The 14,687-nt window shown below is 36.5% G+C and overlaps 1 protein-coding gene across 8 annotated transcripts in view; it reads left to right on the top strand.

Moving 5' to 3' along the window:
- DLG2 (discs, large homolog 2 (Drosophila)) overlaps positions 1 to 14,687 on the top strand; it is a 2,293,993-nt gene that overhangs the window by 1,792,219 nt on the left and 487,087 nt on the right. For 7 of the 8 annotated variants that reach the window (XM_011938528.1, XM_011938530.1, XM_011938531.1 and 4 more), the window contains one exon: positions 1,721 to 1,876. The exons of the other annotated variant lie outside the window; for it this stretch is intronic. In XM_011938528.1, coding sequence (XP_011793918.1) covers positions 1,721 to 1,876 — 156 coding nt within the window. The remainder of the gene's footprint in view (positions 1 to 1,720; positions 1,877 to 14,687) is intronic. 8 annotated transcript variants of the gene reach the window in all.

Below are 14,687 nucleotides of genomic sequence, written 5' to 3' on the forward strand. Positions count from 1 at the left end.
GCTGGGAGTTGGAGACTGGAGCTGTTCCTATTCGGCCATCTTGCTCCGCCCCCCTCACTGATATTTTTAACGTTGTTGTTTGATTGCAAGAAGACTTTGTCAAATTTTCAAGTGGTTTGTTATGTTTTAGTATCTTTTCATCTACACATCTTCTGAGATATTAAGTGTTCTCATAATCAACAAAAGAAATTGGATTTAATATCTCTATTCTTTAGCCAGTGAATGTACAAAATAACAAGTAAATAAATAGGGAAGAAATAGAAGGTGAAACAAAGGTAAAATGTACCTGCAATATCAGTAACTGTTTCTCTGTGTTGATAAGACTTTGAAAAGTGAAGAATTAAGCTTAGCAAGTATTGGTCCACTATGAAACCATTCTGAAGGTGACTGAAAGCAAAAAAAATAAGAGCCTTCTTCTAAAATCCAAGGTATTAAAGCCTGCTCCAAACACCAAATCTACTAAATATGTGAATCAAATGATAATATTATATTCATAAAATGGTTCCAAAAAGATTCAAATAAAAATTTCAAGAGTTCAACCCTGGACAAAATACAGGACCTCATTTTCATTGGCTTGAATTTATTATAATTTTCAGAAAGTAAAATATTTTCTCTTTATTCAGTTGAATACAATGTAACCGGGAATTTCTAAAAGATCTCCATTAGCCAGTTTTGATTGTGAAAATTTGACTCAAAATATGGTGCTACTGAAGTAAAAGGACTAGGAGAAAATTAGAAACATCATTTTCTTAGTCTGTAGAGTCAACATCAGACTGAGAAAATTGGATCAGCTCTCCCAGGCAGAAACAACGTTACTGAGATGACATTATCATGAGAATGTTTTATGATCTAAAAGAAGTCACTGAATCCTTTCTTCTAAGGTTCTGTGCTGGCAGTTTAGATCAGCTGCCATTTTATGTATAATAATATTTTCAAATTAAGATGCAGAGATTTCTCCAAATAGTCATAGGCCCAATTTACAGAAAATAGCATTGTTTACATTTCCTATGTATACAGAAGATATTAGATGGACTCCAAACATAATTAAATACATCAGCATTTGTAGTAGGCCTTATTTATATTTATTTCTTTGTATTAGATGTGCAGTCTTAAATTTTGTAGGAGTATATCTGTTAAGATTAGGTCCCATTTATATAAGAAAAAAAAATGATCCTAGCTTGAACAACACAGTTTATCTTTATCCACAGAGAAGAAATTCAAAGGTAGCTAGTCCAGGGTTGGTATAGTGCCACTCCATATCATCAGTGACACAAGTGCTGTCTTCATATTCCATTATGTGTATTTTTTGGCTTTATTCTCAAGTTTGCTTCATGGTCTTAGATGACCAGTGAAGCTCCACCCATCATGTCTGGGTTCTGGGTGAGTAAAGGGAGGAAATGTGAGAGAACAAAATTTCAAGAATTCCAGCTAAATGAGCTTCCTTATAAGCAGCTATTCCAGTTCACCGAACGCTTCAGAGCACTCAAATCACATCGGACTGAATGTTTTCATGGGACCATATTTACCCACAAAAAAGTCTGAGGAATAAAGTCTTTATTATAAGAAAAGTTACAAGTGGAAAAATTGGGTTTCTTCTAATAACAAATCAAGAAAAATGGCATTGTTTTTACTTTTGCATATGGTGAAATGTTACTGGTTGCACACGTGTTCCTTGTATATACTAACCATGCATATCTTTCTCTTCCTCTTGTATCACCAGGCCTCCGGAACCTGTTTACAGCACTGTGAACAAACTATGTGATAAGCCTGCTTCTCCCAGGCACTATTCCCCTGTTGAGTGTGACAAAAGCTTCCTTCTCTCAGCTCCCTATTCCCACTACCACCTAGGCCTGCTCCCTGACTCTGAGATGACCAGGTACTGCATGCGCTTCCTCACTTCATCTTCTCGAATTGCATGTGCTTCCACAAGGATGAATGGGTAGAATCCGTCTCTGCTCACTTCTCTTGCACCAAACATCTTCCCTAAGTTGGAGAGATGTTCTGCTGTTCCCTTGGTGCAATGGGAGAAATTAAGAACGTTGCCTTTTTGTTTTGTTTTGTTCCCTGGAGTGATCACAGAGCACTTAGACATGATCACATGATGCTCCACATATTCCTGGTTCCTATACATTTTAATAAGGTATTAATTATATTTTTCTAGAAGAATTAATTTTGGAACTTAACACCATTTCATTCATACAGAAGGATGAGGCTGGGCACAGTGGCTCAAGCCTGTAATCCCAGCACTTTGGGAGGCGGAGACGGGTGGATCATGAGGTCAGGAGATCAAGACCGTCCTGGCTAACACGGTGAAACCCTGTCTCTACTAAAAAATACAAAAAACTAGCCAGGCGAGGTGGCGGGCACCTGTAGTCCCAGCTACTCGGGAGGCTGAGGCAGGAGAATGGCGTGAACCTGGGAGGCAGAGCTTGCAGTGAGCTGAGATCCGGCCACTGCACTAGATTCCGTCTCAAAAAAAAAAAGAAGAAGGATGAAAGGGAACATTTGTTGAATATTTTTAAATAATACTTAATAAGTGCTTACTCTGCTCCAGGCATAATGTGGCCTAAGAAATATGTACTATTATCACCATTTAATATTTTAGCTAAAATATTAGATTAATATCACCATTTAACTGAGTCCTTAAGGTATTAAGCAACTTGTCCAAAACTACAGAATTACTTGGTTCCATCTTACCACACAGAACATAAAATTAATGTTTATATTATGTTATCATGCTAGGTGTATACATATATACATATTCTCGTATTTACTGCTCCCAGCCTATTTAAAGAAATAGATGTTCAGAGAGGTTAAAGGCATTGCCCTCAGCATGATCTTGCCAATAAATGTGGAGTCCAAATTTGCCCTTAGAATGTTTTGAGTCTTTCAATAACTTTGTAAATAAATTAGTCTAAGTCTGAAAGTTGAACACAATTCTGTGTTAGTGTTCCAAAGCATATATATGAAAATAACAAAAAAGACCTCATCTTTTCATAGTAGCCTGAGTTGGAGAGAGAGGAAAGCAAGAAAAATAGAATTCAGTGTTCCACAAGGTAGTTCCAATTCAGTATAAACAGAGATCCCAATTGTAACGTTTCTACACAGAATGGGGTGTCTATATAATGTTTTCAGACAGGAATATCTTCATAATATTGTTAGGGCTGAGAAAATACAGACTTTAGAATGATTCAGAGTGAAGATGGATATATCAAGACAGTCTGCTAAGAACATCATCTTTATTTTTTGATATTTTGAAAGAATAAGTTTAGAAGTCAATTACTGTTCTATCTAGGAGAGTTGAATAACAAATGTTAAATTACATCTAACATTTCCAGAAATAAATGAGAAAACACATTTTTAACTATGTAAATCAGCTAGGTCATTTTTATTAATTTGCAATAATTAAAGTCTAATAATATTTCAGAATACTTTATAAATATTAAATCCACCTATATTTTTAACAAATCATTAAAACTATTTCTTGATACAGTGAACTATGCCATTTTAAAGCTAAAAGGTCAAAATCACCATAGCCCTAAGGAAGTGAGAAGAGCCACATACCTGTAATGACTTGCTAGTAATTATGTACCTATAGTCAGCTACCTAAGGGTAGCTCACATTTATTGAGCTCTTCTGTGCCAGGCATTTTGTTAAGTACTTCTTATGAGTTATGTATTTTAATCTTCATAATAGCTTTATGAGGTAGATGTTATAATTATCTTTGTTTTGCAAATGAGAAATTGAGACTTGATAAGTTGCCTGACTTGCCCAAGATCATCCACTAGTAAGTGACAGCAGGGATTCAAACCCTGATGATGACTGACCTGGCAGACCATTAGTCATTTTTTCTCACTGGAAAAAAATTTCCACCCATTTCTCTTTTTCTGTCCTTTCTCTATCATTACCCTGACTTCTCATATACCTTCCCTTCTTCTGGCTCTGTGTCAGTAAACATTTTTTTTTTCTTTTTATCCTGTGTTCCTTTTTTATTAATGTAAAAGTTACATTGGTTTCCTTTCACTCCACTGGGGATTTTGAAACATCGCTCCTGAAAAATTCACCAATAAGTAGCCGATAAGAGTTTACCTCTATGTGAACCTACCAGATATGATTCTTTTCAGCTCGCTTTCTGTCATCTGTATCATGAATACAATAGAGTTATTTATTTTTCAAATAAAAACATTATAATACAATGTTGAATTTTTTTTCAAATGACACACCCTGTCTAATTCTGATATGCACCAGGCCCCAACCCCCATCCATCATTCCCCTTTTTGGGAATTCTATTTTCAATGTATTCTATTTTGGTCCCCTTTCTTCTCCTTTTTTCTTTTTCCATTATCTTATTCTTTATCTTATCTTTGTAGAAAAACAGTCATAAAAACACAAAAACACACAGACAGCTATTTTAGTGGCCTTATCACTACCAGTGCATTGATACCAAAAATCTTAATTTCACCCCACTTTGCTCCTCCTCCATACTTCCTCAGCTTAGTAAATGGCACATACATCTACCGTATTGTTTAAGCCAAAAACTTGAGAGTCATCCTTACTACCTTGTTTTCCCTCATATCCACCATTCAATTCATCTTCAAGTCCTGTTGATTCTACCTCCAAAATGTGTCAGATTTATTCACTTTCCTTTACTACTATTTCCACCACTTTAATCCAAGACCCCATCATCTCCCACCTATAGTAGCTTCTTAATTGTTCTCACCATTTCCACTGTTGACCTCCAGGCTTATTCTCAATGCAACCAAAGTGATCTGTAAAAAATACAGATCAGATCTCCTTTTGCATTAGGATGCAATGCAAAGTCGTTAACATAGCATCCGGGCTCTGCATGACCTAGCCCCTGCCTGCCTTTTGGATACCTCATTTCACTCTTCCCTTTGCCAACCACACTATTCATGTTGGCCTTCTTTTTATTCACAAAATGCACTAAATCTCTTCTAGTCTCAAGCGTTTCACATATGCTTTTCCCTGGAATTGAAAAGCTCTTTTTACACTTTGCCTGATTAACTTCTGGTCATCTTAGATCCAAGCTTAAATTGCACGACTTCAGAGAAGCTCTCTAAAACAGAAAATCAGGCCACCTATTATATGTTTTCTTTCTATTTTTCATAGGACTCAAGCAATTTATAATTGTACATTTATTTATGTGATTTTCAAACTAACTGCCTGTATCACCCTCTACACTGTAAGCTCAATGAGTAGAATTGTGTTTATTTTGTGCACTGCTATATTCCTAAAACTTACTACAGTATCTGGCTAGCAGGAGCTCAGGATTATTGGATGAATACATAAACATGGAAATAAAATCTGCAAACAAGCAAACTGATACCTGTTTGAGAACAAGTCATAGCTCAAGCTGTGCTTTACCTAGTTCTTAGTAGGCACATAAAACTACTAGTACCATGAATGAATGAATTCATGCATAGAAACAAATAATAACTAGAACTCACTTCGTGTTGTACTTTCACCATAAACTATGTCTATGGTGATTGTCTACGTTATAAATCCATTAGGTACCCACCAATTCTTCATGAAAACTCCGTAATTCATTTCAGATATTATTTATTTTTCCAGTGGGAAATATCTTTCCAAGCCAATGTATCTTGAAATGTAGCCGATAATTCAGGGGCAAAGTAAAAATATTTTGGTTCCATTTTTGACACCATCACTTGTGTGCTGTTCTCTGTGTTCTTGAATAACATATAGACCCTCAGAAGTAGATGAGAACTTAGAATTCGATAGACAAACCCTTATCCAACTCTAGTAATGTTGTGGAACCCAATCTACTATTTCACAGGTCTATGTCTTACTATCACTTATGGTTAAATAAAAATATTCTAGGATCTTTTGCCCTAAAAAAGATTTTACAAAAATGTATATATTAATTTGTTTAGCTAATACTTATCAAGGACCAACAACAACATTCAAGATGCTACTATAATAGGACAACCTTTTACAAAGGTGCAAGCTGAAAAAGATAGCCAAAAATGTTGAAGAAATGCCTGATTTTTAGGATGCAGTAGTTAATGATGTCTATTTTGTTCAGAGCTTTTGAAAAATTCCTGAAGCCTATTCCAGAAACATGCACATATTGATACAGCAATTACGGCTTCAGATTAGAATACGCACTAGCTCTGTGAAAGTTAGCGTGTGAAACCATCCTTATTAATTCCTAATCCACATTTAGAAGAATAAAGGTGAGTCAGCAAAAGCAACCTGAGTCAGTCTCCTGTATTTTCTGAGCTTCAGTGGGAATACCCAAGATCTCAGTTTTTTGAATTAATAGCAAACATTTAGGGATGAATTAATTGTACACACAATTTACTTCTGTAAGACCATTTAAAAGGAAACAGAGAAGTTGTTAGTTTTTCTTAGGAAAGCACTTTAAATTACTTGGCACGGTGCCTATGGCTGCAGATTATGTTTGGAGGAATTGACTTTTTAATGCTTGCAGAAACAAGAAATGTGCAGAGCCTGAAATCAAACTAAAATTTGAAAAATAAATGGGATTTCTGTGGGACTCCTGCTTATCTAGTACATCTCTTTTTCTTTGAAAAACAAGTAATTTTTGATGTTGTAATTGGTTTTTCTACTTAGGGAGAATAAGTCATTCAGCTTTTGATATTTCTAGGGCAAGGAGAATAGTATTCTTGGCTGCTTTTTCAATATTTATGGCATATGTTTATTTGTCCTTATACATAAACGGTCCTAATTATTGCTATTTTGCAGTTGGTAACAGAGGCTGAGATAAATCAGATGAAGGCTAATTAAAATATACTGGCAGGTTTTGGATGGGAAATGAACTGTGAAGCACTATATCATCATGAAACATCTTCACTCACTGAAGGATATATATTCATGGGACTTCAGCTAGGTACCAGGCATCATCCTTAATGTTAGGGATTCAAAGGTGAAAAAAACATAGTCTCTCCCCTTAAGTATCTCACAGACATATAAATGAAGAATTACTTACTATGTGATATATATCTGCTAAAAGGCCTCAGTTTCTCAAATGCACCTAATCTCTAGGTAACTGTTAAAATAACAAATTTAGAGAAATTAAATTTAACAGAGTTTATCTGAGCAAAGAACAATTCATCAATCAGGCAGCACTCAGAACCAGAAGAGGTTTAGAGAGCTCCACTGAGCAGTTTGAGAAGCAACCTTTTACAGCCTGTACACAGAAGCAAAGTAGAGAAATCACTTGATGGGCTACAGCTAGGCATCTGCTTTATTTGGGCATGGTGTGATGAGTTGGCTGCCTGAAATTGGCTGAAACCCAGCTGCTTGTGACTCTCTAAAACTCTACTGTGTAGAACACTTCTAAGTTAGGTTTCAGATTGTTATGGAGACAGCCTTAACCTAAGGGTGTCCTGCATATTTAATTGAGCATAACTAAAATCAGATTATTACAAGTGATAGTGTTGGAAGCAAATATGACCTTCGACTGTCCCTTCTGCAGAGGCATTAATATACACAAAGAAATGGCCCCATCCACTCCTAGCCATCAATTTCTAATCATTTATAAGAAGCATTACCTATAGAAAATGCACATTCATCTTCCCATAGGTCCATCTGCAAGTCTAATGTCTAACTATTCTCTGCTGGGCTCAGAGAATCCACATTTATAATTTACCACCTTTGTAGAAATCATAATGTTGGCATCCTCAAGCCATTCTGAGTTTGGGGATGCAGAGCGAGATCTTTATTTTGTAAGACCTCAATCATATGCCAGAGTTATGGTGAGCCCCTGAATAGTACCTCAGGCTGAGGTGAGAATGATTTTTTATTTTTATTAAAGAACTGTTATAAAAGACTGTTTCCATTCATAGCTTAATAGTGAGTCCAGTGAATTGTGAAGGGAAATGAATGGTAGAGTTGGCAGTATGGGGGAAGGGCTATGCAAGCCTGCCTGTATTTTTATAGAGATCTACGTATTTTACAACATGCCATTTTGTTTTTATCAAGGCTTCAAAATTTACTTCTCAGAGAAGAGAAAATAAACCTTCCATTATAACCCTTTAATTCAGTTCTGTAGACTATCAGCACATATAAAGTTATAGGATCCCTTAAATGGGTTTTTAAAGTCAGCAGGTATGTGTGTTCCAAATTGAATACTAAAACTTATCTTTGGCAAGCTTTCTTTCCTTGCAGAGTGGCAGAAAATTTACTGGGCCTTTAATGTTTTAACTGTTTCAAAGTCTGTAAATACAAAATCAAATATAAATTCCAAAACTAATCTGTAATAGAAGTGCATGCAAGTCTCTAAAGGTAAACATAGGAGGAATTACCTAACTCTGCCCTTGTTTTTCTGGGCATTATCATGAAGACACTGAGTTTATCAGTAGGATTACGAAAGAAACGTGTTCCAAGTAAAAGAAATAGGAAAAAGTTAAGCATCATGGTATATAAAGGCACACAATGCCTTCTGGGACTACCAGACTACCTGTGTGGCTGAGGGCTATTGGGTGGGCGATAAGGTTGGAGAAAGAGGCAGCTATATATCATAGAAGACCTTACTTACCAAGCTGAGGATTTTGTACTTTATCCTATAGGCAGTGGGGAGCTGTTGAAGAATTTTAAAGCTGAGCAAAGAGACAATCTGCTTTGCATTTTTAAAAAGATCACTCTGCCACCTGTGTCGGAAAAGTTTGAATGCAGGGAAACTAGTTAGTATTATATTATAGAGCAGGGTAAATAATGAAGAACTGAACTGAGACTATCGAGATAGGGAGGTACAAATGGATTCAGAATTATTTATTAAATAGAACAGGTGGTACTTGGTGACTGACTCAGGGGAAGAATTTTCTAGCTTGGGATATTCACTGGAGGGTGATTCTTTGCTCCTGTTGGACAGAATGAGCACTATTGTCCACAGTAAATATACTTAAACATAAAACTCTTTAGAAAACAATGGGAGGGAAGGGAGGCAAAATATATCAGATCCCTTGTTTGAGGTAGGGGCAATATGAAGTCACAGAGGAGCTAAGGATTGTGCCCAAACTATCTAGGTCTGAAGCCTTCCATTTGGCCATACTAATCACGTGCATTTTAGCTAAACATATTACTACCCTCAGAGCCTCAATTCCCTCATCAGAAAGTGAGAAGAATAATTGTATCTGTTCTGTTTCCCTCATAGGATTGTTGTGATGATCAAGGGAAATTGAGCAAATGAATTTTCATCCAGGCACTAGCCACATTAGTCATTATCAATTGTTCCCATATGTGTATTCTATTTTAAAGCCTTGAACTCATGTATAGTTATTTCTATTGCTATCACAAATCAGGTAGAAAATGTTTATCAGCTCAGACAAATCACCTGAGGTCATAAGAAAGCTGTTTGGGCTGAGACCTTCTATCATTCTTAGCAGCCATCCTTCTTGTCATCATAATCAATGTCACATATTTTTCCTTTTATTATTACATTTATAGGCTCCCTGTAAAAGGCGGCATGTGTCTAATCCCATATGTGATTATGTACTTGTATGAGATACTTTTCTTTTTTATCTACTCCTGTAGTGCTATTTTTGCCTTACATGTTTCTTCTCAGGAATGTGGACAAAATAACAGCCACTTTATGGTGCACAGATTAGTAGCCAGGCACTTTACATAGGTACTTTATTGTTTCTAATAATCTCAATAATTTTGCAAAGTGTGTGTTTTGATCTAGCAATTGGAGGAATCTGGGCTGTACCCAAGGCATTCTCACATCCAAGCTCATCTTCTCACGGAGCCTTAATCACGTTCACTCTGTACACTGTAGCTTCTCACTCCGTCTCCCACTTCCCGCATCCACTCTGCCACGAATCTGTAGACTCTGAAAGGAAGTTTGAGCCTTGTTCACATGATTCAATCTGGGAAACAGCACCATTACAAACAGAAAGGAGATGCTTACAAACCATTGACCTTCTTATGCCCTTAAAGAGCTGATATAATCTTAAAGAATGCTTTATTTCACTTTTAATTAAAACCAAGAGAGTCAGCCCTCTAGTAATGACTCACAAGGCGTAGCCCCTTTCTAAGTTTATGTAGTAGCTTATTTTTCCAAGGCTGTCACTGCCTTTTTGAAGTAGGTGATCACTAAACCCAATATGAATTAAGGAAAATAAGAAGAATTAATTGACTCCCAGAGTGACAGAGGCCACTCTTGCTACATTTGGTTTTATAGCCTATTTCCCTGCAATGCAATCTATGAAAGGGTTTACATGGAAAGAAATACCCCTTGATTTTAAATTAATGCATTATCTCAATAGACAGTTTCTTAAATTTACAGCATTCACTGTTGTCCCTCACTGTTTTTTGGTACTAGGGGGCAGATGTTCTTTCATTAAGAATTCAAGAATTGTTTTAAAAGCACAGTTAAAATTTTGTAGTGTAAAAGACAACAGAAAACAAGGAACTCACCCTGTTTTAAAAGCTCTTATTTACTCTGCACGACAACCCAGGCAGGTAGAGTCAGGAGGCTTCATGAGGGTTAAATACCTTGAGATGACACAGCTGGGAAGTGAAACCAGATTGGTGATATTCAAATAACTCTGTGATAAAACAATCTAAATTTAATTGATTAGCTTTAAAAAATTAAAAGTGAGATAATATCTCTATCTGAGATGATGTAAATATTTTCTATTAGTTTTAGTATGTCTGTTTGTGTCTTGGGAGCAATCTTTGTATTTACTTTAGTAACCATCAAATTATTGGGTGGCAATAAGAAAACAGAATAAGCACAACTTCAAAAGCATTCCTTTGTGAAGGAAACTACCTATGAGAAAATGCTATGCAAAAATCACTATAGTCAACAAATTGTAGGACTCAGAATCAAGACAGTGACGTTAAACCATAACACCCATTGCACAGATATTAATTAAAACCACTGATGTGTATTGAGTGCCTTTAGGTGCTATGCGCTATTTCAGAAATTTTATATGTACAAACTCATTTTAATCTATAATGACTTATGGGGTAGCTATGATCATCACAATTTTATATAAATATTACAGTACATGGTTTGAGAAACAAATGGAAACAATGAGATGAGATAGTTGGAAATGAGGTCATCAGAACTTACACTTAGAATATTAATTTTATTAGAGAAGAAGTTTTGTTTTATTTATTGTTTTATTCCGCGTGCCAAAAATGGTACCTGGCATGTAGTACTAATAGTGACAATGACAATACAGATGATGATGATGATGGCAACTATGAGGATAATGATTACAACAATCACTATTTATCATCTTGTTGCCTACCCAGCAGAACTTTATACAAATTAACTCATTAATCTCCACAGGATCCCGGGGAGGTATGTATCATTATTATCCCATTTTGCAGGTGATAAAACAGTTAACTAAACTTTCTAAGGTCACATGGGTAGAATCTGAACCTAACTAGGCTGGTACCAGAATCTGTGTTTTTAAATGTGCTTACTAAATATTCACTGAATATTACAGTAGTAATTCGTCAAGTATTGAATTCTGCTTCAGAGAAAAGTATACCCCATTGAACAATAGTCAAATCTCTTTAGTAGACAGATGATATATCAACAGATGACTGATTGATATGATATGAAGATAGATAGATAGGCTGGCAATGAATATATGGTTAATAAACTAGACTCTAGACACAAAATATTACGGTTTGAATTTTGCCCCCACAATTTTCTAGCTATGTAAACTTGAGCAAGGGACTTTTCTGTAAGGTAGCAATTATTATAGTATCAGTCTCATGGGGTACCTATAAGGATTTCAAGAGGTTTTAAATAAAGTGCTGAAAACAGTACCTGATAAATATGAAGAGTTCCATAAATGTTAGCTATCATTATATTTGTATATGTGAGATGATGTATTATGACCCCCCCAGATAGATACCTCAGGCTGAGGTGAGAATGAATTTTTTTCAAAAGACTGTTATAAAAGACTGTTTCCATTCATAGCTTAATAGTGAGTCCACTGAATTGTGAAGGGAGATGAATGGTAGGGTTGGCCGTATTGGGGAAGGGCTGTGCAAGCCTGCCTTTATTTATATAAATATCTAAATATTTTAGAATGCAGAATTTTATTTTAATTAAGAGATTAAAATCTACCTCTCAGAGAAGAGAAAATAAACCTTCCATATCAACCCTTTAATTTGGTTCTGTAGACCCCCAGCTCATAAGAGGTTTAAAGGATCTCTGGAAGAGGGTTTTTAAAGTCAATAGTTATGTGTGTTCCAAATTGAATACTAAAACTTAAGATAACTCTATTCTAGACAAAATGAATACCTTAGAGAGTAAAGAGGAATTTTATGGCTTGCATTTAAAAGGAGTGGGTATGCTAGGCCACTGCTAAGCAGCCAAAGCCTTTGTCCGAATTTTACAAAGGCTCCCCTTCTTCTGGCTGGAGGACACACTGTGCCAGGGCCTGTGGCATGGCGAATAGCATTCAGACTAGATTTCAGTCCTAGCTCATCCCTGTGACCAAGTGTTCTTTTGAGCAACCTACCTAACAGAATAAATTGACCCAAATGAAGATGGATATCAGGATACGAAATGAGAATTTTATTTCTCTGTGTTATTTAGATCTCCTTCAAATTCATCTAATTCATGTTCTGTTTTCTTTCCTATGCCTCTGGCATAATTGCAAAGATATTATTCCATCAACCTTATGGGAAAAAAATAACTAGATGTTAACCTAAGTTCAGAGATGGATGGGTACAAAGATTGGACTAAACAATTTAGTCCGACCTCTGTATTTTCCAGATAAGGAAACTGTCACTCAGACCCCAAATAGGCATTAAATTCGTATTATAGGGTTAGCACTTCTGAGGATATGTAATCCAGATGTGGCTGAGCCCTGTTCTTAGAAGATTTAGGGACCACTGGACCTAGAGAGTTTCTTTTGTGGATATAGTCAACAGCTACCTGTAATGTGAAAAAAGAAAATAAAGAAAATAAAAGGTCTAGAAGTTTATTATGGATAGCGTATTTCAAATACATACAAATTTTAATCAGCTTCTGCCTTATTTATTTTGGATCCAGCCCGATTTTTTTCCATAGCTATATATAGATCCGTATTTATTGAATGCTGGGTATTCAGAGACTCTGCATGGGAAACCTGAAGGACAGACAGTAGCCCAGTTTTCCTTTCTATCTGACCACTTACTTTGTAAGTTCTTACTATTCTCACTATCAGTGGAATAGTACAGAGCCTGTGGTATCTGTAGACCCTAAGCTACACTTAACATGAGGAAAGCAGCTGTGAAATATAAAACAGAGCCTCTACCAGATTTCTACCATTATAATTGCAAGAGTTCTGTGATTATCCTTTCCCTCCTTATAGGGCCTGTTGGTGAATCAGGAGATGTCCTAGGCAACCATTTCCACACTTTTATAATACAATGCTTTCCTTATTGTTTTCCCATAGAAATCTCCTCACTTACAAGAACTTCCTTACTCTTCTCACCTTTGTCACTGTCCCAATTGCTTTGAGTGATGTTATGACGGATATGCATCTCCTTTCCCACTCTTGTCCACACTGGAGCTCCATGTTGAGGCTAGACTTCTAGGAACTGGGCAGTGTCTGGCAGAGGCAAGATGAGAAGCCTTCAATTTCTTTTACAAAGACTTTCTTTTTAACCTTGATTTTTCCACCTTGGGTTGTGACTTCACAGAGGGGAGTCTCATGTTATAGCACTGAGATTCCCACTCTGCTCTTTGACAATTGCCATGTGGGACCTGTGGTCAGCTGGGGCCTCTTCCTTCAGACAGGGACTTTATTTCACTTTCTATCTTCCACAGCAGCTCTATTCCTGTGCTAGCCAGGTTCCCTGCCCTGATTTTCATACTGGAACCTTTTCCTCTGGGATTCTTGTGATCCATAAAAACAGCCTCTAATTCAGGCACTTTTCCCAGCAGAGAAACAAAAAAGACAGACATGGACTTTTTTGTTGTTGTTGAGCAGCATTAACAGTTTCAGGAGCAACAAACCTTTCTCAGAAGATGATCTACCTTTTAAAACCCTGAAGTTAAAGAATTACTACAGGAAGAATGGGGATGGCAACTGTAGGAAATCAGGATAGGTGTGAGTGAATGCCTTGGCCACCGAGGCCTCAGGCAGCTGCCAGTGTCCAACAGGTCAAGAGCACCTATGAACCTCTGATCAAAGACCTTCTGCTGTAAATGATAGCTCCACAATGCTAGTTGTCTCTCCTGAGTTCTGACCTATACATATACTGTTGGTTTCTTCTTTCCATTCTCTGTAAAAGGCCCCCTAATGTAGCTCATGTTCTTGCTTTAGCCCACAGTGAGACCTCTTCCGTGGAATGCCACGGAGTCCTCTCTCTTTCCCTAGGTCAACAAGTAGAAATTCACACGTCCTCAAGACCCAAGTTCTTTCTAACAATACATCTGCTTTCTTACATTATTACTGTCTTTAGACCCTACCTTTCTGCTTGATAGGTTCAAAATCAGCTACTAAGGGGACTTGCAAACAATCCTTAATTCTTCTTCATGCACTTTCATCCTATAATGCCTAGGAGACTAATGAACTCCAAGAACAGCCAAAATTGAATTGTAGATTTTCCTCTAGTAATAACTGTGTAACTCTAATAGTAACTATGATAGCAGAGTATCTTTATTATTATTATTATTATTATTATTATTATTATTATACTTTAAGTTCTAGGGTACATGTGCA

The sequence above is a fragment of the Colobus angolensis genome, unplaced genomic scaffold, assembly GCF_000951035.1.
Source record: "Colobus angolensis palliatus isolate OR3802 unplaced genomic scaffold, Cang.pa_1.0 Scaffold174, whole genome shotgun sequence".
NCBI lineage: Eukaryota > Metazoa > Chordata > Mammalia > Primates > Cercopithecidae > Colobus > Colobus angolensis.